Consider the following 22,271-nt stretch of genomic DNA (forward strand, 5'->3'; position numbering starts at 1 on the left):
AATTTATAATGACAGCCAATCTACAGTTAATAAATACTCAGAACGCCCCACCGACGTTCGACAACTCATACAACAAAGGATGGCCTGATTTAACAATAGCTACAAGTAACATAGCCAACAATATAACAGATTGGAGGGTCATAGACGACGAGAGTTGCTCTGATCATAAATATATCCTCTTTGCAATTAATACCGACACAAGCATCACTATCCTTAAGCGCTACAAGATCCCAGGCAATAAACTGCGTGCATAAACAAAGGCTTTCTTGGATATCCTACAGAGTGAAGAAGAAGTAATAGACCAAATAAATAGCCCAGAGGGATTAGACACTTATACAGATCATCTCCTCAATACATTGCGATGTATTTGCGACAAGCTCCTGAAGACTCGCACTGCTAAACGCATACAAGGCATATGCTGGTGGACTAAAGAACTACGCCAATTACGGCAAAAGTGCAGAGCCCTAAGACGGCGTCTCCGAGGTGTAATGGACGAAGCCACCAAAATGGCATTGCTGACCACATTCCGCAGGGAAAGGGCGCATTATAAAAAATGCATACTACGAGCCAAAGTCAATAGCTGGCGGAAATTTTGCACAGCTAATACCAACGTCTATGGTATCCTGCATAAACTAGCTACAAATAAAGTTTACAAGCCTGACCAGCTTTATGCCCAAGCAGCCAATAACTCAGACACCACCAATCTTGCAGAAACCACAGCATCTGCTATCCTTAATGCAGTTTTCCCAGCAGATAACCCGGATGATGATTCAACAGAACAACAGAAGATACGGGACAACCATTCCATTCCTAACACACCAGGCGACATTCCCTTCGACTCAGCTGAAATACAGCAAATCTTCCGTTTTCTTCCCATAAAAAAGGCTCCGGGACCAGACGGTCTAGACTATGCTATAATAAAGGTGGCTTACACATCCCGCCCTACCTTCTTCGAGAAATATTTCAGCAAGCTCTTAAAATACCAGATCTTCCCAACTGCTTTCAAAAAAGGAGAAGTGGTCCTGTTCCTGAAGAAGCAGAGATCCCCAGATGACCCAAGCTCGTTTCGGCCAATTTGCCTACTTTCGTCTCTGGGAAAAATTTATGAAAAATTACTGGTAAACAGACTTAAATTCCATCTCGAGCAGACCAACTTCCTCAGCCCACGGCAATACGGGTTCCGAACTGGCTTGTCAACCACGCATGCCCTGAGTCATCTTAAAGATAGCATAGAACAAAATAGAGGCAGAAATCTTCACACGGCATTCATATCCCTGGACCTGCAAAGCGCCTTTGACACCCTCTGGTGGCCTGCTATTAAGCAAGCACTTAGAGAGGCACAATGTCCCAAAAACATCTTTAACATCATCACGGACTATCTACATGCACGTAGCCTCATAGTAGCCAACAACAATGGCCTCACTATCAAGCGGCAGGAAAGAGGGTGTCCACAAGGCTCTTGCGCCGGTCCGTTGCTCTGGATAATCACCTTTAACTCCATACTACAACATGAATGGCCTTTGCACACAGATATTATAGCATACGCCGACGATGTAGCCCTTCTGGTGTCTGGCCGCACAAGAGATGAACTGGAACGGAATGCCACAGAAACCTGCTCGATATTCACGGACCTATGCAATAAACTTAAGTTAACCATCTCTCGGCAAAAGTCCGCAGCCATCGTAATTCCACGTCCTGGCACAAATCCCACAAGACGTCCATGTATAAAGCTACTGGGCAAGAACTTAAAAATAACGAAGACGATTAAATATCTAGGAGTCACTTGGGATCAAAGACTCACCTGGTTACCGCACCTCCAAGAAATACGTACAAAAACATCGACCATCGCAAGGAAAGCCAGGCAATTTCAAGGGAGAAATTGGGGACAAAACCCCCATATCAGGAAACTATTATATCTGACAGTGGCAGAGAGAATAATTCTCTACGCAGCAGTCCTATGGGCACAACCAATGAACAGCCGAAAGACCAAGCTACTGACCACAATTCAACGGCCGTTTGCATTAAACATCTGCGGAGGTTATCGCACAACAGCGTCCAGCGCCGCCACGATACTTGCAGGCCTGCTGCCATTACACATAAAGGCAGAGGCAGAGGCTACCTATGTACGAATCACTCATCACAGACAAGAAGCCACATATGCAGGAATTACGTTCAGAACAACAGACTATGAACTCCCTGGCAGTGTGCAACACATCCACCCTGCCATCAAAGGTAGAGGGATCCATGTCAAAATCCAACATCAGCCATCGCACTCCAGACAACGCACTTCCTGTGCGATTACACAACTGTTCACTGATAGATCAAAACATGATCAGGGAGTGGGCTGCGCGTTTGCTCACTACGAACATGGCACACTAGTAAAGGAATGGAAAGGACATCTCACTAACAGCAATAGTATTTTCCAAGCAGAGGCACTAGCAATATTGAATGCGCTACGACATGCCCTCAACCTTTCCCTTACCAATGCGACTTTTTACACAGATAGCATGTCAGTGCTACACGCACTCAGGGATCATCACCACACTTCACCCATCATCATAGATATACAGCAACTTTTACGCAATAATCATCAAGCCCGCTTTAACATGGTATGGGTAAAAGGACACTCCGACAACGAAGGGAATGACGTCGCAGACCGACTGGCTAATGAGGCAGCCAACAACATCCACGCTCAAACTATAAGTGCCCCTACCCCCGTCTCACACCTCAAGAAAACTCTGCGTAACATCTGTAAAGAAAAGTGGCAAGAAGAATGGAATAGTGGCGACACAGGGAGAAGGACGTATAACTTCCTACCAAAGGTAGACACGGAACGTCTTATAACAATAGCCCCACTGACACAGTACATAACGGGTCATGGTCCATTTCCATCTTATTTTATGCGTCATGGCATCTCAGCATCTGACAATTGTGTCTGTGGCATGCTAGGTTCTCCCGAGCACTATCTATTTGACTGCAGTCTAACAACAAACCACCACTTACCACATCCAACGAATGATAGAACACTTTACTATCGTTTCATAATCAAACACCCGCCAGCTATAAGGAGCATCTGCGCAGTTGTACAGCAAATCAACGCCCTAGGGCAAGACATTTGCGAGCCACAGTAGCATGGTACTGCAGACAATGTACTCAACTATTAGATATTCGCAGTATGTACACATTCTGTAATACACATTCCACATTCAATTTCGAGCCTCGTGTTAACATCTGCTTTCAATAGCCACCAACTTGCAGATATAATGTTACTGACATGTTTATCAGTGTGAAGCACTGGGCACCCAATGGAATGATGTGTTATCGTAAATCGAAATATATAATATCCGTACAATGCACGAATGTAGTGTATGCAACGAAATATGTAATTCATGCAACAGAAGCCCCTAATGAAAGTATGTATATTATGTATTATGGGAACTGAGCATATTTCCGCACAGCACTACTGCTTTACGCACACCTTACTACGTCTTATATGTTTCCTCTGAGTGTAATATTTGCATTTATGTGCTCTACGTGTTTCCATATGTATTCTATGTGTCATGATATGTATTTTCGTGTGTGTTTCTATGTCTTTATGTTACGTAATTACGAGTGTGTTTTTATGCTTTTACGTTTAATTTTGTATATCTATGTGTTTCAGCTTATATGAGTGTTTTAGTGTTTTAATGCTATCCTTTATATTCTTTCTAAGTTACTTTGTGTTATTAACAACGTCCTATGTAAAAACTACCCGACATCTAGCCCCTGTATGGCCATGTAAACTCCTGGTGCAGCCTCACGGGGCTCCAGCGAGTTGCTTCTTCGAGATAGTGGAGGACGTGGGACATATGCCTGTTTACCTATGTTATACGTCAGGCGTCCCCGTCCTCCGTCACCTGTCACCTGCTGTCTGTGAGATTACATTTGCCTTCTCAATCTATCCGGCGTAGCAAAAATTATAATTCTGCTATGATTATGTCAGTAATTTTCGTACTTTCCGTTCCATGCTTTTGTGATGTGAATGGTCAGCACATCCCTCTAACACTGGAAGATCCGCAGTTCGAATTCCGGTGAGGTAGTTAGAATTTCCATATTTCTTGCACCGAAAACCTTAACAGGCTCTTAGAGTTCATATACACTTTGGTCGATTGGGTCTCCTGTCCTTGCTTGTTCGATCTTTTAAGTGGGGAAGAATGTAAGGGATGATCGCTTTTCTCCACGCGTTCTCTAGTGATTAAGTCCTTAGCATGTCCATCTGTCATTACAAAGCATTTCTCGGGAAAGTCACAGTTGATATTTTATGTTTTCTTCCGTGAAAAATCTTGATCAAACAAGGATATGAAAGAAATATTCCACACTTAAATACATAGTCTACATTAGATTATGAAGGAATCGCTGTGGAATATTATCTTTTCGTCGTACATGCGGAAATGTACAAACATTCAGGAAAACCGGTTAGGTAGAATGGTGTCAAAAATAATTTCTATTTGACAAAACAAAGAAAGGAAAGAGATCAAGCTAAATATCATGCGAAATGGAAAAGTCTTAGTACATGCTTATAGTCCGTTTGTACAAATGATAGTATACTTATGAGGTACAAGTCAAATAGCATAAGAACTTTAATAAAAATTTAGTGTATATTATTTCAGAATTGAATTGTAACTCTAAAAATTTTAAAGCAGCGAAGCTTTATTAAATAGTTTGTAAAAATTATAAAATAAAGTTTTAAAAAACTGACAATAAGCCGAAATAAAAATCTTAAAGCTGATGAGTCGCTAAAGGCAGATGATGAATATGATGACAGAAGATGTTATATACATATAATTTTATAGTTTTCTTTGAAGAGCACAATGTTTTGATAGGCTTGCCCGTAATTTTTAACAATTTATTATTATTATTCTGACGTCGCAATTTATATCGTTATTTCCGAAAACACATCCTATTCCGGAATTCCTTTCGTTAAGCTTTTGCCAAATTAGCTTCATCGGATTTAGATCTGCAGTTTGGGAAAATGTCTGGTCTATCGTTTCCAATACGGTAGGATGTATTTTTTCTTCTGTAAAATTTTTCGCTATAATATAGTGTTTCGTAAATCTTAAAATAATACAGGATAACAATGTCTAAGGAAACAAAAATAAGAACGTACGGAAACTTACAACTGAGAGTGAAAAAACAATACATTTTCTCTATACAGTTCGAAGTCTGCCGATTCGTGACTGACAAAATTGGCTTCATTTTTCTCCTAATATTTTCACCAAACTGAAATTCTAGTTATTGCCGAAACGTAAGATACGGCCGTAATTAGTTTAGGGCTGTGCTCAAGACTGTTGCAATTGCCTATGTGGTCTAAAAGAAAATGTAACGGGATAGACAATTTAAAACTCTTTTTAATGCGTGTTTGCAATTTTGCCGCAATAACTTGAATATTGAACTATTGCCTGTTGTTTAAACATAAAGTTTTGCATATTTTATGTCGTTTAGAAAGCAATAAAATGCCAGGGTATTCAAATATGACACGAACAGTTTGATTTTTTCCTTGGTGTTTCAGGCAGTGCAGTAAATGAATATGGATATTCCGATCACCCCGTGACACTTACAGTACAATCGGAACTCGATCCTATCACATGTTGTGCCTATGAGAGGGATGAGTGTTCAACAAGTGCCTCAATCAATAAAGGCAAAAGATTATTGACAGGTTTTTATCGGGTGAGGAGGTATCAGAAATGTGAACCAAGCTTCGTAGGGAATATAGTGAAAACGTTTTCTCAGTCCTCAAGGGTTTAAATTTTGTAAAGATATTTTGCAAATTAGAAACATGATCTTTGTTCCATGTAGAAAAGAACTGCATACACATTCATCTCTCTCACAAAGCTACATATAGCTAACAACATCGAGTTTCTACCTTCTTCTTTCTTTCTTTTCACCAACGGCGGAACACCCGAACCACTTGGGTAGTTAGCATATTGGTCAGGTGGCCCCGCTGAAGGAATTAACCTTGCCACAAAAATTCTTCCATTGCAAGATCTGCAGATCCATGTTTGGCGAAGAAGTAGGTTAAACTGATGGAACACACTTCTTTTCAAAAGTCAACAAAACACACTTTTGGTGTGTTTTGTGCAAGACGAATCTCGACGAGTGGTGAAAAGTGCAAAACAACTCCTGCAGAAGTCAGTGGTTTAGGTATGGAAGAAGGGTACAATGCCGGTAAAGAAAACAATTTAGCTTCCAACATGGTTACTGAGTTAGAGATGGATAGGTACAACTTAAATACTGTTAATGGATTTTTCACAACATGAACAATTAGTGAGTTCAGCAGATAATTACAATACAGGTAAAACTATAAACGAGTTACATGGACAGAAGTGGTACAATCAATTATATAATACATAAGTGTTATAATAAACATTTGGCAGAGTTATTTATAAAAAAGGTCAAGCTGCCGCTACATTGTAAGTAGTATGTGAAAGTCTGAATACCGAAGGCTGTTTACTGTATCACAAAAAGAAAAGTGCGATATACAACCTTCTAGGTTGTGTTTCCACGACTCAGTATGTTTGCCTTCTTAAGAACCAACCATGAGCTGACCTCATTAAGAACCGCAGAACCGTTAGCTGGCAGTTTCAGTTTCGTTAAAAAAATATTTTTTTCAGACTTCGGGTAACAGTTTGAAGCAAGGACCGCAGTTTTGAGTTTGTTACGGTTTTTAAAATATTTTCCTGCTTAAGATTAATAATTTATAGCTTTTTTATTCATGTTTAGAAGTGTTGACTCTTTCTTTTCACTATAGGCAAAAGCATAATTATTAATGTCTTGATTTCAATATGATACAAAATAAATGTTTAAAACACTGTCAGAAATAATAGGCATGCGGTTCACGGTTTGAAATAAGCGCTAAACAGTTTGGGTAAGTCGCTTGATCTAATTGAAAAGTCGTTAATTACACTGTTGTTGAACATTCGGATTCTGAAGATGATTTGCGATTGTGTCTTAACAAAATGACGTCAACCATTCAATGAAACGGGCAAAATAAATAAACGTAACCAACTTACAATGTTGTAAATTGTTTGTAATTTTATATGATCTTTTTTAACTGTTTGTCATTTTCGCGGAGCAGGTGTAGATACGTGAGACTTACAAAAACATACAACGTTTGTGTTCGTGTATATGTATATTTATATACACGTATATATATAATTAAAGAAAGGAGAACAAACTAAAAAAGACCTTTGTGGTCAAGAACTTTTGCGCATTGAGCTGCAAAAATTAGAAAACAAGATAAAAAGAATATTCTTAGTGCTTCCGCTAAAAAGTAGCTTACTGTGGTTCCGGTGAAAAACATTTTAACATAAGTGAAATAAAGTGCAATGAAAGTGTAAACATTAAATAAACAATATTATCACTAGAATATTTACAAATAAAATTCAGATCTAATTGTAAGTAATATGTTCATCAAGGAAGGCAAACTTTAAACAATGGAATAAAAGTGTGACATAAAACTTAAAATACAAAAACAAAAACAAAAAAGCAGTAAATGATAAATTAACCTAATTCGGATCTCATTACCGACTTTTCAGGAGAAATTTATAATGGTTTTCGAATCCAGCTAATTCCATATCGCGTTTCCTCGAAACAGACAATTGAAACTGTATACGAAACTCTTTTTGAATATTAACTGAAAAATCTTAGTCAAAAACTTTAGTCTCAATTCTCTGTTCTATTTCCCGACGCGTCCGCTTGAAGAAACAGGTTAAGGTGTAAGAAAAAACTATACATAATGGCCTGGTTAGGCAAAGGTACAAAATAAAATAAATAGCGATTTGCTATTAGTCAAAAATACAAGATTTTTAGGGAGGACCTACTAGCTTATAGAGTTTAAACTTTGTGAACGAAGTTAAAAAACAAAAAATTAAAATTAAAATAAAAAGCGAAGAAGATAATTAAAAGAATTTAATGGGTCTTGCTATGACCAAAAATTAATACAAGGGAAAGAAAAAAATTTTAAAAAACAGACCTGGAACTGCGACATCTTCTTGCACGGCCCATGTTCACTCAAATGGACGATTGCCTTCAGAAAAGGTAAGAAAGTAGCCAACCAACTAGGCAGGATGACGTAAAAGGGAAAGAAACGTCATGTGAAAGAGCCAATGAAAAGTGACTGACCGTTGGCATAAACCTGACTCAGTGTGACGGGGGGTGGCAATTTGTTGAAGAATGAAGAAATTGTTCAAGATGGGATCTCGCTCGATGAGTTGTAAGGAAGTTGGGTGTAGGTGAAAGAAAAATGGCTAATTCTACAAAATGTTAAAAAATTGGCCATAGAATGCAAGAATAAGTTAGAAAAAATATAGTAAATTGTTAATTAAAGTCGGAATTGTTCAAGCTCGAGGGCTATCAAGCTACTTGAAACGAAATAAGACCCATAAAATCATTAACAGGATAGATATGGTCAGAAAAAGCTTAGAATCTATTCAGGAAGAGAATTAGAAGTACTGAGCCAAATTTGAAGAGTAAAATTGAAGCTCTGAGAGGAATAATTTTAAATTTATATTTTAGATCTCTTGAATCAGCCATCCACTTCACGCCGTCCCGTAGGGCTTTAAGCATAAAATTTCATTATCTAACTCAAAAAATCTAAAAGAAAAAGTTAATGCCAGCTTTTTTAATGCATTTTTTAATTACTGTTGTAGGAATAAGATTGTTCTGTAAGATTGTTACAAAGTAGAGTACTTCTTCTTGGAGGTGTTTTGTATTATACATCCACACGCATATATATATGTGTGTGTGTGCGTATCGTTTATATGCATATTATATATACATATATATATATATTACTGTGATAAAAAGTATCGGAAATGGCTCCTTAAAGCACAAGATTTCAATTTGTATGACTGTATATTAATAAATCAGTTATTAATTTACCTTTATTTTAATTTCTCCGTCAATTCTCATCAGGATGCAAATTATTAAAGTGTAGAGATCTTAAGTTTGAGAAAGTGTGCTCGGCAGATACGGTTACCGCCTCGTTATTACTTTCCTCACTGTTTAAATCGTTTTTAGCTTTCCTAGCTTTCACTGCTCTCGAAAACTGACGGCATGAGTTCAAAGCTTGTAATGTTTTATCTTGTGACTTCATATTTCAATTTTCCTGCAAGTTTTATGTCTTATTCTCCGAAAGCTACGGATATAGATTATCTGTTATAACGCTAGTTGTGTAACTGTCAGACTGACTAACCAATAAAAAGCTTCACTTTAAACCCTCTTTTGATTTGGCGTTATTTTACTTAGAGGTTAAAATCAGGCGATAAGTCGTCAAATTGTCTTTATGAGTCCAAGAACTAGGAATTAGAATCGGGTGCATCTGCAAAAATTGATTGGCGAAAAATTTTTATAGCTCTTTCAAAATCGTCCACTCTGATTACAGCAAACTTATATCAATATATTTTCAATCTTCCAAATATCTTTTAAAGCTGATTTTTTTTAAATGCTTGTAGAATTCGCAGAAAGGTTTCGTTTATTGTATCACTAGACGCAAAGCAATAATCACGAAGCAGCAGTTTAACCATCGAAATGAAGAAACCTCACATGATGCCATATCAGGTGAATACATAGTCTGAAGAGCCGAATGCTTTAAGTTCGTGGTAACACCATCACGAACAATAACAGCATCGTAGGCAGTTGCAGTATCGTGGAGCAAAATCCATGCCTTATCTCGCCGCAATTCAGAACGTTTGCAGGCCAATACTGAGTTATTTAGTACAAAGCTACAAGTTATATACCTTCCCTCTAACTGGCAAAATACTGGTTTTTGGGAAGGCTTTTAGAAAGTATATATGCGTGCATCTTGAATATGTCCAAGAAACTAAATAATTATATTAAAGATACATAAGTACAGTCATAATGTACCAAAGGCATTTCGTCATTAAAATAAAAGAATACATTTTCTCAAGGCAGTTTTGGAGAATTTGAGCTTTCTTAGAAAATGCCAGTGCCAGTCAGAGGGTTTATTGACTTTAGCTGATTTTCCTTTCGCTTTATGAACAACCGTAGATGCGTAGAGCCATTAGGTATTTTTTTTTTTTTGGAAGCAGGCAAGATGAAAAATGAGCAATGCCTTCGCCGGGAATCGAATCACAGACCTCTGGAATATGCGCCCAGCGTGCAGACCACCACACTACGAAGGCACGCGAAGAAGGCGGGAGAAATACCTCACAGATGTTCAGAAACATAAGAGTAATATTTCGCCTCTAAAGGTCGATGATGCATAAGAGATTTTGATTTGTTTTTGGTATTCTAAAAATAATCATCAGCGAAACACAGTTAAACGCTTAAAATGTCATTTATATTGACACAGTTGAAGATATCACATCATTGTTATTTTATGTTAATGCGTGTCGTAATATAAATTAAGTTTCCACTTATTCAGCCGAATTATAGAGTGCGTCCGTAAAGTCATGGTGCACTTTTGATCGGTCACAGGAAAGCAACAAAACATAGATAGAAATGTGAATCTTCACCAAACAAAAGGAAAACTTTCCAAGTTTCCGTAGTATGATGTGCAAGCATGTGCGCGCACAGGTGATGACGCAATACCGCGATTATCAGTCCATCCACGCGCACGCCAGTCGAGATGTGGACGTAGAGAGGAAAGTTCAGTGTGTTCTATTGCTTGCCAAATTCGATCAGTGACCAAAGCGCAGTGTTAATATTGTCGCGTGTACAACGAACCGCCATCACATAGGAATAACATTAATCGGTGTGATAAGCAGTTGAAGGATACCGGCAGTTTGTTGGACAAAACCCCGTTTTGTCAGTGATGAGTCTGTAGAGGCTATATAGAAGAGTTAAACTGCACTGAATTAGTGTGAAACTTCTAGAGATTTTCTTTTGTTTTACGAGATAGAAATATTTCACATTTCTATCTCGTTTTGTTGCTTTCCTGTGACCGATCAAAAGTGCACCATGACTTTACGGACGCACTACATATACATATATAATTAATTGTTTACGCATCTTAATTTAAAAAGAAATTGGTGGCAAAGTATTTTTCGAGATGCTAGAGCAGGGATGGGCAAACATTTTCAGTCGCGGGCCAAAAATCGAAAACAAAACGTTTGGCGGGCCAAGATATTTTTCTAAAATTTTAAGAACAGTATACAAGTATTACAATTTAATTATGTTAATGAGATAACTGAAATTGCGATTTCATTTTTAAAAGTTACTTATATTGAGGTTCGAGGCGTGATGTACTGATTCTAAGGAACGAAGCTAAATGCGCATGTGTCAATCTACTTCTGAAATATTTCTTTCTAGGGTTTATGGTTGAAAACACTTTTTCACATATCTAAGATGAAGCAAACATAGCACTGATTTACTGGGCGTGAGATATTAAATTCGGGAAACTTACTTTCGATAATGATTTGTAAAACTCTAATTTTGGCATATTTAGAAACAACTGCTTGAGATGATTGTTAGATTGCAACTCGATTCAAACTGCAAATCTGACCTCACTGCTTCCCAATTTACGTTGAAAGGCATGGTAAAAAATCCAATTCTGTTTGAATGGCATTGAAATCTTGACATCTTCGTTCGAACTCAAAATGCAGTTTTTTCAAGCCATCTTTATAATTCGTAAGCTTCTCTTCAATTACTTAGGGTTTTGAATTTAACCTCAAACGAGACTAGCTAGCTGCCCAGCAAACATATTAAGATTTACCAAGTTAAGATTAAGTTCTTTCTAAGAGGTCTATTTCACCTATAATTGGATTCCTATATGTCTGCTTCCCGAGAAAGAGATAACGATTGTTGACGTCAATCTATAGCTATAACTAACAAAGAACTTCCGCTGCTCACACTTTACGGATTAAAAGCTGTCTGTGCTTGCTATTTCTGTCATTTTATGTTTTGTAGAACAAAAATAGAGAGAGTAAAAAGATCATCAGTTTTTTGAAAAAAGGAAGAAATAAATAATATTTAACCAAAATAGAAAAGGAGATGGATATATAATACATATCTCTTTTAATTTGCCTCGGACAGAAAAATTTAAATTCTCTCCGTGGGCCAGATAGAACCTTCTCGCGGGCCGTAGTTGGCCCGCGGGCCGTAGTTTGCCCATCCCTGTGCTAGAGTATAATCTAAAATGATCTGACTGCAAGCTTGAAAAAAAATATTTTATGCAGCTAAACTTCTACCTGAGGATTAAAAATAAGTCTAGAAGATAGACTAGAAACGTTTTTCTAATAAAATATAGCATGATATTTTACACAACTTGTAAATCTGTTTTAAGCTTTAGGATATATTTTATGCGTGTCTGGGCATATATAAGCATAGATGTCAGAAAAATGTTGAGTCTGATTTTTTTATCAGTCTCTCGAACGTTGAACTGCAGCTCCTTTAAGAATCCAATCTCAGCGGACTATCCTGAGGCAGAAATAAGGTATTTCAAATTTATTAACTTTCTTTACGTCGGCCGGAGAGAAAACTCTAACATATTTTTAAAAAATGGCATTTTTAGCGCTGAAATATTACAAGATCATTGCCCTGTAAAAGTTATAAGAAGTAAAGCCCTGCTATAATAGGCTGGAAAATAGTGCCATCTCTAAATCATTTTTATCTACGGATTTTGTTTTTATTATAATTAGATAATTAAATAAGATCGATCGGAATGAATCTGATGCACTGTAGTTTAGAGACATCAATTTAATTCAAGTTCCATCTAGTTTCCTAAAACGCAAATATTTCTATAAAACATTAAATTGAACGTTGAAGAGTATTATTATATTTATCTTGCATTACTTTTTCACACATTACCAAATAATTCAAAAATGGTTTAGGTATATTCACTCAAACTAGAGTTAAAATATATAGTCTGACAAGAATAGCGCTACCTTTGTTGGAAGTTTGCCAACACATTTATAAATATCCAATGGGGTATAAGCTGGAAGAGAATGCGCCTATTGGGTAATCTAGGAACCATTAACATAGAACGGCAAGAAAGGTGAAGTTGATTTATAGAAACCAGTAATAACTGGCATAGATTTTATGTTCGCAAACGTGCTATCAATGATTCAACACTACCGTCGTCTTCGGTTACAACGGAATGAAAGACAAGTATCACACACAGAAAGAGAGATTTAAGAATTTTAGAGGACAAGTTAGTAGCTAGTAGCGTACAACATCATTTGTAATGAAAGAGGAAAGAAATATATAATGAAAGGGGAAGAAGGGTTAGCATTTAAATGTAAAAATATTTTTGTAGATATAGAACGACAAATATAATTCACCATATGCAGAAACCTTTGGACGATTTTCGTAGAAACAAAGTTTGTGCAGAGGAATAATGCTGGGCATTAATCGATTTATTTATTCTTCTATTAGAACACACGGTTCATGATTTCTTATACAAAATTTAAAGCCTGTTTTGTGTGCCCAATGTATATCACATCTAGCAGCAATATCAACTCTATCGATGTCAAACGAAAGGATTCCGTGATTCATCCTTCTATTTAACAACAATACTGATTCTGGAAGATAAAATGTGTTTGATTAAGACAAAATCAAGTAAGAAAAATTAGTTCTATTTCAATACGAAAAAAATATAAATATTAAAGCACCTTTATGTCAAATATTATCTACAAAACAGTAATTTCTGCAAAACTGATGACGTAGTTTCTTGCGAAGAATATTTATACTAAGTAGGTGCATAAGTATAGCTAAACTGCTATTGGTTAATTTTAGGTTCTTATGTGACGTGGAAAGGTCTCAAATTTAAGAGAACAGATGAAGAATAGTTAAGTTTGAGGTTTCTTAGCGCAGTCATCGTATTTTGTTACATATTCCCCTCCTTCAAAACAAAGGTTGGGACAGCTATTGGTAGAGAAAGCATTAGCGTATTAGCGAAGCAAGAAAAAGTTTTTCTGATTGCATTGAGCATTTACTTTCAAATATTTTCACTTCTTTGGTGCAGTTTTCTTAAAAGATTTATTATAATAACTTAAAGAAGGAAATTACTAATACGGATACATATATTTTTAAATATCAAATATATATATATACAGAGTAGTTCAAAACCATATGTCAAAAATGTAAAGGCAGTTCGAGAAGACCTGAATTAACAGATTTCGTATAGGAATGTGTGTGCGGTAATGCCGCATTAAAGCGCTAGCACGTAAAGTAGTATGAATCACAGTAAACTGAAAAGACAAGTAAAGAAAATAGAAAAAAAATATTAACAGTTCGCAATAGGTACTCGAAAGAGCGGCCACCAACAGCGATATAAGATGAACAGTGGCGGCGAATGGATCGGCGTATATTAGAAAAGACGTCAGGCATGTTGAGCACATGTCCAGCAGCAACTGGCAAGCGGGCAACAAGATCTTCTGTAGATGTGACGATACTCCCGTACACGAGGCCTTTAATATGACCCCAAAAAAAAGAAATCCAAGCAGGTTAAATCAGGAGAACACGGTAGCCAGAGAACTGGCCCTCCCCACCCTATGCAGTGCTGGACGTAGACTGTCCAGGTGATTCCTGATGTTCCGGCTGAAGTCAGCTGTGGCTCCATTGTGTTGGAACCATATTCGTCTGCGAACAGCTGGAGGAACATCAGCCAAAAGTTCAGGTAAGACCTCCCTGTACATTCTTTGAGCAGCTAATCCATTTCCTTGTGCAGCCCCATTCATGAAATGTATGTCGGCTCCGCATTGGTGTAACGATGCATACTGCTCGAGACCCGTGCGGAAAATGAAGAATCTACCGTAACCGTAACCTTGGCTCTTACTTATTATATGATGTCGTACCCGAAATAGGGAATCCTATTAAAAGTTCGTACTCATATTAATGATAGGAAAACTAGCACCTTCTAAGTGCTAGAGAAAACGTTGGTAAGGCTCGTGTGCTGCCATCTGTTGGTCGACTGGTAAGTAGTCTGGAAAAAAAGATTTAGGCTTAGTCTTGACTTCGAAGAATCTAGATAGCTCAGCGCTTTTATATGCCGTATTCATCAGCGCTCTCTATAGACTCAACGTGGCATTACCGCAAACACATTCCTATACGAAATCTGCTTATTTAGGTCCCCTCTAACTTACATTTTTGACATATAGTTTTGAACCACCCTTTTATATGTAAGATATAATAAAATACAATGGCTAAGCTAAGAAACAATTGGCGACCTCAAAACTATTCTAAATTTGGTGTTCTTCCCCCTAAATTCATTTGTTCTCCCAAACGAGAACTTTTCATGTTACATAACATACTAAAATTAGCCAATAGCAGTTTAGGTATATTTATGCACCTACTTAGTATAGATACTGCTTCGCAAGCAATTACATCATTTCCTATTCTTAACTTCTGCCCTGCCAACATCTCCACGCTGCTTATGCTTTCCTGTCAAAGATGCTTACGTCGTATTTTTAAAGCCAACGGATATAAAAATTATCGCATTTAACTACGATTGAATAAATGTTTGCCAAAATAATTTGATATGTGTGAAAATAAAGACTGGTGATTCGTCAAAATTCAGTTTTTGTTAGTTTCGTCTGTATGCCTTCACCCTCAGCCATGACGACTATCGAAAGTTAAAAGTACAGGTGTCTTCTACACAATTAAAATATCACACACATATTTGTGTGTATATAATATATATATAATGAACAGACATTTACTCCTGAGGACTTCGCCAATTTCATACCCTGATTATAATTCACACTGCATTTTCCGGAGAACTTCCATTGTTGAAAGCCTGCACATTCTTTAATTTTCCTACGTATTTTGCTAAGAGTTGTTTCTAAATATTGATATCCAGGTACCTGAACATATGACAGATATTTTATTGCTCGAAATTTTACTTTACGTGGATTATGCAGAAAAATAAACACTATTTTCCTTTAATTAGGATTTTACTCTTCAAAATATTGGAACATTTTCTATAAAACTGCCTAGGATCTGCAAAAATCTGTATATCGGTTTTGAAAAATTGGGATTGAAAAATAACTCTCTGTGTTCCTGCACCTATCAATATATTTTTTAATTAAACCCTATAGTTGCAAGCAAATATCTACTTAATTTAAGTGCATCGATTCACAATAGAATGGCAAAATCGATGCGTCAGTTTATTTGCAATATTCTAGGGGCGTTACTGATTCTATCAATCTTCTACGTCATGGTTCGTATTATGAGCAAATGTTCGATGCCATTAAAGATATTAAAATATATTGATATACTGTGGAGAATTTTTCAAAATCACAATGTGCATGCACTTCTTTGATTCATATAATGATCGTCGATCATAAAGAATGATTTGTCAATGAGCAACTGTCTACGACAAAATGCTTCACATTGTATACATATCTGACAGATAACAATGTTCTCCGTTTTATATGTATTATCCGAAGAAATATTTCATAAAAGGAATCTTCTTAGAGACTACTTAATGTTGTTACCTTGAACTATTAAATGCAGTGGAAGATTTCTTGATAATCATACACAGGCTACACTTCCATTATTTTGCAAGTTTGTTTCAGGTAGCTTAGATGCTTTTTCGAAGTGAAACAAACGCACTGTGACTGATCTTTATTTTGTCTGTGAGTTTCTGTGAGTCTGTAAGTTCTGAGAATTTTGTTCTTAATATTCATAACTTTGGAACAATCTTCGCATGTCTTACATGCACAAGTTCTTAATACTTATAAGTTTGGAACAATTTTCGTATGTCTTACACGCAAAAGTTCTTAAGACTCATAACTTTGGAACAATCTTCGTATGTCTTGTATGTACAAGTTATTAATACGCATAAGTTTGGAACAATCTTCACATGCCTTGCATGTCTTTCTTTTAAGTGAAATATAAGATGTAGTGATGAAAATGTTATTGATTAAGAGTTATCTTAAGAGTTACAACATGCTTGATTTATCTACGAATGCACTATCTCTTCAATATGTCTACAAGTATTATCCAAGTTTATAACCTGAACTTGTATAAAATTAAAAGAACCTAAGGTGCTTAAGACTATATTGGGATTAAAGGATGTAAGAACATTTTTCACATATTAGAATTATCTTCAAAGGTTCGAACAAGTCCTCAAATTTCGGATTTTTATTTATTATTTTTTAATGTCAGCTGTAATTGTTAGGTTATTTTTAAATAAGGTTTACTTTCCATTAGAATGTTTGCAACAATACACTGAAAAATAATATTTTCCCCATATTTAAACCGAATTGAATTTTATAGAATGTGAGAAAAAATCATTTCTCGTAATTACATACAGTCATTCATTATTTTTTGTCAATATCTACAAAAGATTTCGACGAGAAAAGATTAATTTGTTTAAAACATTTGCTGTTTAAAGAAGAAAATCTGTGTGTGCAATATAAATGTGTAAATATTCGTCCAATTAAATGGTAAATTTGACGCAAAAAATAATGGTTTTGAAAACGCTTCCACATATTGATTGGTTTCTGAATGCAAATTTCAATTAAAAAGAATAAACGCTAATGTTTATTTAATAACAAAAGTTATTTCTGTTTACTATATCCTATATTTCTGTTATTATATATATATCTGTTGCTATAAGTTTATTGATAATTTGAAGTATTAATCCTGAACCAATAAATTTGTTTTTGAATTTAGTGTAGATCTCCGAAAGCGAAAGTTTCGAGAAATTTTCCTCTTTCCAAGCGATAAAATTGCTGTCATAATCATCGTATCTGCGATTTTGAATATGCTTGATTCAGCTTGGAATTAGCATAGTTAATATTTCAAAACTGTTATAAATTCAAAGGACAAAGATTTAGGTCTTGAATGTTTAAAGAAGCATAAAATATCTTACGATTTAGCCTGAGAATTTGACACTAGGCTTGATAGCAGTAAAGTGCTTCTTATTACAGTAAAGGGCTTCCTGTTCTTGGAAATTTCTTTCAGAATAATGTAACATGCTGTGAGCTCTGGATTAAGTTGCAATCAAGGTACTGTAAAAGCATTTAATACACTATATTCGGTCTTTATATAACCACATATAATAATCTCAAATTATATAGTCTCAAAGACCTCAAGACTATAAATCGTTAATTAAGACTATTAATGATTCACTGACTAACCCAAGACTATAAATGATTAATTGAGTTTAAACTATAAACAAGAACTTTAAATACTATTAGAGTAAATAATATTGACTATGCTGGAATAGTTTGTGTCAAGAACCTTTAACAGTTTTTACAGAACAAATAAGTGCTCTATGTAAACATTTGACAGTTAAAAGAAATTTTATTATGTACTCCAATTTCCCCATTTAATATTTTAAATTTTTATAATCCACCAAAACTCTTGAAACCTTTACCTCAGTTTCAAGCACAGGTCCAGTTGTAACTGCAACTGACCGAGGTCTTCTGAATTCCATTAACAGAGAGTGCATCCTTATGGACATATTGTGCAATTAAGTTAAGCTACTGACGTACCTGCTTCAGATACTTTAAACATTTCCTGCAAAGGGATGGAGCATTTGATATTAATATTTTATATGAGACTAACAACAGTCCTGATTTTATCTGCTAATGTCGTCATTTAATAATTCTATATTTTTAATAAGTCTATATTTGCGAAGACTTCAGAATTCTTTGCGTGATTAATACCAGTCATGTTACCTTTAAGCAATGGCAAACAATCGATAATTAAATTGCAAGCAAAGCTACTGTATGCAAGTGTTATTAGAAGAAACTCCTGAAATTTATAGATGAATGAACTTTCCACATTCTACATACAATATCCTAAGACTCTGTACTTCGCTTAGACACGTTTTTTCTCAGATTTAAGGAATCAGTTAACATATAAGCATTGGCCTGCATGATACTCTACTTACCTAAAATTTCAAAAAGACTTGATTTTATCTGCCATTTCAACGTTGCCTAATATCTTAACTCTGTGTGAGCTTGAAAATCGTTCATGATGATTAATATATGAAGACTCATAAAAAATGCATCTCATATTTTCAAGGACTGATTTCAAAGCCTATATTTTTTGCTCTTAGGCTTTATTGTATTTAACCAAAGTATTTTGAATAGTGTTCATAAGTAATTCGTCATTATTATCTTATGGTGTTATGAAGATAATCAAACAGGTGTTCCATTGAAAATTTTCCTAAATTAGACCTCCGATCTTGAATTTGTTTTATGAATAAAACTTAGTTCAAGTTTTATGAATGCTGCTGATAAAAACAATAATACTTCTTGAATAAAACAAGTATTAAGTAAGATAAGATAACGCTTTTGAGAATACATATTTTAATAAACGAAATAGGGAAGATTAAAGTTTCTAAGAATAAAAGCTAATAAATTCGAACACTGAAATCATGGCTCTATACAAAGAAACATTCATAAAACTATGCTAACTTTTTTATTGGGATTTGGAAAGACCAAAAGAGAGAACATAGTTTCAACAGTTTCAGTACCATGCATATTTTTCCATAGAAAGCTGAGGTTAACGAATGAGATAAATTTAAAGTTAGCATAGTTAAACATTCTGATTTTTTTAGAAAAGCAGATATACTTGTATTTTAATAAATTCTTAGTAACCGTTTTCAATTGTTTGAATGGGTGATAAAATACAATACAGACTATTGCGAAACAAAAGCTATGTTTGCATACGAACAAATATCATTTAAAAAATACGTAAAAAATATATGAAAGTTGCAAAAAGAAAACATTTGCTTTAATCTACTTTTCTGAGGTAGAGATTATAGTTATTTTTCATTCATTTATATATCAAAAGAGAAGATTACATATTTCCCTGTTGAGAAACTACCAAATTTCAGTGCCATTGTAACGAATTCTGGGAATACGAGTACATGAAAGTAAAATTATTATATCAAAAGGCATTTTCAATGGCTCTGAATTACAGTCATGAGTTTGCGCTTTTCAAATTTAGTGGAATTGCGGATTTCAGTGTACAACCTTCCGATTCCACAGCAAAGAAAATTCTCAAACACTGCGTCTGCATAATTTGCAATTTTGTGATTTTATATCATGTGATCGTTGCTATGTGGTACTTGAAATATTTTTCAGAAGACGTTAGATCAATCGGATACATGTTCATGATAATGTTTGCAGTCATAATTCATTTGCTTTTGCGTTCGAAATTGAAAATTTTGAAAACTATAGATCTACAAATTTCCCAGTTACTGTTACAGGCTGAAGGCAAAGGGACAAAGTGGCTTCATATTTTATCTCTATTTTCTACTCTAGGACACATAGCAGTATTTGTTTTAAATCTAATTTCTAATGAAAATCCGCATGATACACATTTGGGTGCGTCAGTTAAACATTTTTTAAATTCGTTCTTTTCGTTCACATTATTATTTTTCATGTATTTGCCAGCAAACACATTTGCCATCTTTTATACGAAACAATGCTATCGACTGAAAAGAGCAATTCTTAAATTTGCAACAATATTGGAATTACCAAGATTTAATTACAAAATGTGTTTGCATTCATACAATTTGATTAAGAGAAAAGCTCAACAAATGGACAACGAATTGTCAGTCTTTATTTTTCTTAGTACTTTGTACAATGCTTCTGTAATGTATTTCACAGTCAATATGTTGATTCACTCTAAATATTATACAAAATTATATACTCGGATTTCTACATTACTAATGTTCATAATCAGCTTTTTCAGTTTTTTAATCATGGTTATTTCTGGATCGCTTGTTTACGAAGCATCTTTGCTGGTTGCTGCCAAAGCTGAATTTTTGTCTCTGAACATGGAGTATTTGGATGCGTATCATAAAAAATTCTTCAAATGTGCGAAAATGAAAACTACGCTGACGGTTTGGAATATTGTACCTATCAAAAGGAGCTTTATCCTGGGAGCTGTTGGAACTATTTTAACTTACATCATTTTGTTAGATAATCTGCAGATGTTGTCGAAGGCACAAAACTCATAGATTGTCATCATTTATAATCTAGCACGCGCCTGTAACTGCTCGTGACGATTTCGCAGTGACAGCAGAAATATTTCAATCGTAATCATGAAATACAACCTATATGTAGCAAGTACAGAAACATTACACTTGCTGAACCAGCAAGGAGGCAGCAGTGTACAAGATCGCTACTCCCCAACAGACTTCTTTTTTTAATTTAATAAGCTCTAATCTGTAGTTTCTGTACCGAGTCCATTCAGATCTTATATTCTGCTTAAAAGAATCTATAAGTTGAAAACTAGCAAAACAAGTGCTAGAAAATCCAATAGATCAAAGAAAGATATGATAAGAATAAGACTATTAATCTTAGATAAAAAATGATCTACTTAAAATACATTGTAGACGTGTTTGAGAAAATTTGAAACTGGTGTCTTTCGTCTGTATATGAGGCATTTGAATACCACTGGTCAACAAGTTATTCTGTTTCGAAACATCAATAATTATTTTGTAAACAGATGGTCTATTTACAAATAGTTTATTAATTTAAAATTAAAAATTAGGAAACATTGAACCTCAGAATGGCGTCAGTTTTACAGTTTTACAGTCAGTACAGTTTTACAGTCAGTACTCTTTACATTTCAAGAGATGGCAACTTAAGTTATACTGAACTTAAAATATTTGGATTCATTTATTTTTAAATGAATATTTACTACGTAACCGCTGGATATAGGTGTCTCAAGCGTATCTGCTGGGTTACTGCAAACATATGAGGATCCAAAACAAGAGAAATATTTTTAAGCGGACTTACCCCGGACCAACCAAAAGGCATAAATCCTCCGTGAGCACTCCAGTTGCTAGTGTCTACGTAGAAAAGTCCGGCAGCCATGATGAAAACCCAAACAGAAAGGTTGACAGCATTTAGAATGTTGGTGAATAGCAACGACTTCTTTACACCTGCCACCATCAACAATGTCATGAAAAAGGTGATCAAGGCAGCCAAAAAGTCGGGCGTGTGGCCTGAAATAACAAAAATTAAAAATTTTATAAATGATTTCTGGAAATTGTGCATACTCTACTTAGTAACTGATAAAATTTAGTCTTTATTGGCCCTTAAATTTGAATTTGCTTATTGCCTGTAATTCTATATGTACTGCAGTATTTTGAGAGAAAAACACACATAATCTAGAAAATTTTAGTCCCTAATGCATTATCTTGTCTTGCACCATCTAACAGAAAATTACTTGTACATGGTTATATACAGAGTGGCCAACGAGAAAGCAGCAGGCCTTCAAAACCGGTGTCACGCTCTGTGAAGGAAATCGTAACCCCTTTTCTCTATCTGCAGACTGCCCTCTGGCCAGCGACTGTC

At 35.4% G+C, this 22,271-nt stretch overlaps 1 protein-coding gene across 1 annotated transcript in view; it reads right to left on the reverse strand.

The window, feature by feature from the left end:
- The window catches only part of LOC118200712 (solute carrier family 7 member 14-like), a 349,638-nt gene that overhangs the window by 113,287 nt on the left and 214,080 nt on the right, over positions 1 to 22,271 (reverse strand). The window contains exon 5 of the mRNA XM_085823820.1: positions 21,711 to 21,919. Within this exon, the coding sequence (XP_085679946.1) occupies positions 21,711 to 21,919 (209 nt within the window). The remainder of the gene's footprint in view (positions 1 to 21,710; positions 21,920 to 22,271) is intronic.

Source organism: Stegodyphus dumicola, chromosome 1, assembly GCF_044657685.1.
Source record: "Stegodyphus dumicola isolate Sdum_Otavi_A_Nest chromosome 1, ASM4465768v1".
Classification (NCBI taxonomy): domain Eukaryota; kingdom Metazoa; phylum Arthropoda; class Arachnida; order Araneae; family Eresidae; genus Stegodyphus; species Stegodyphus dumicola.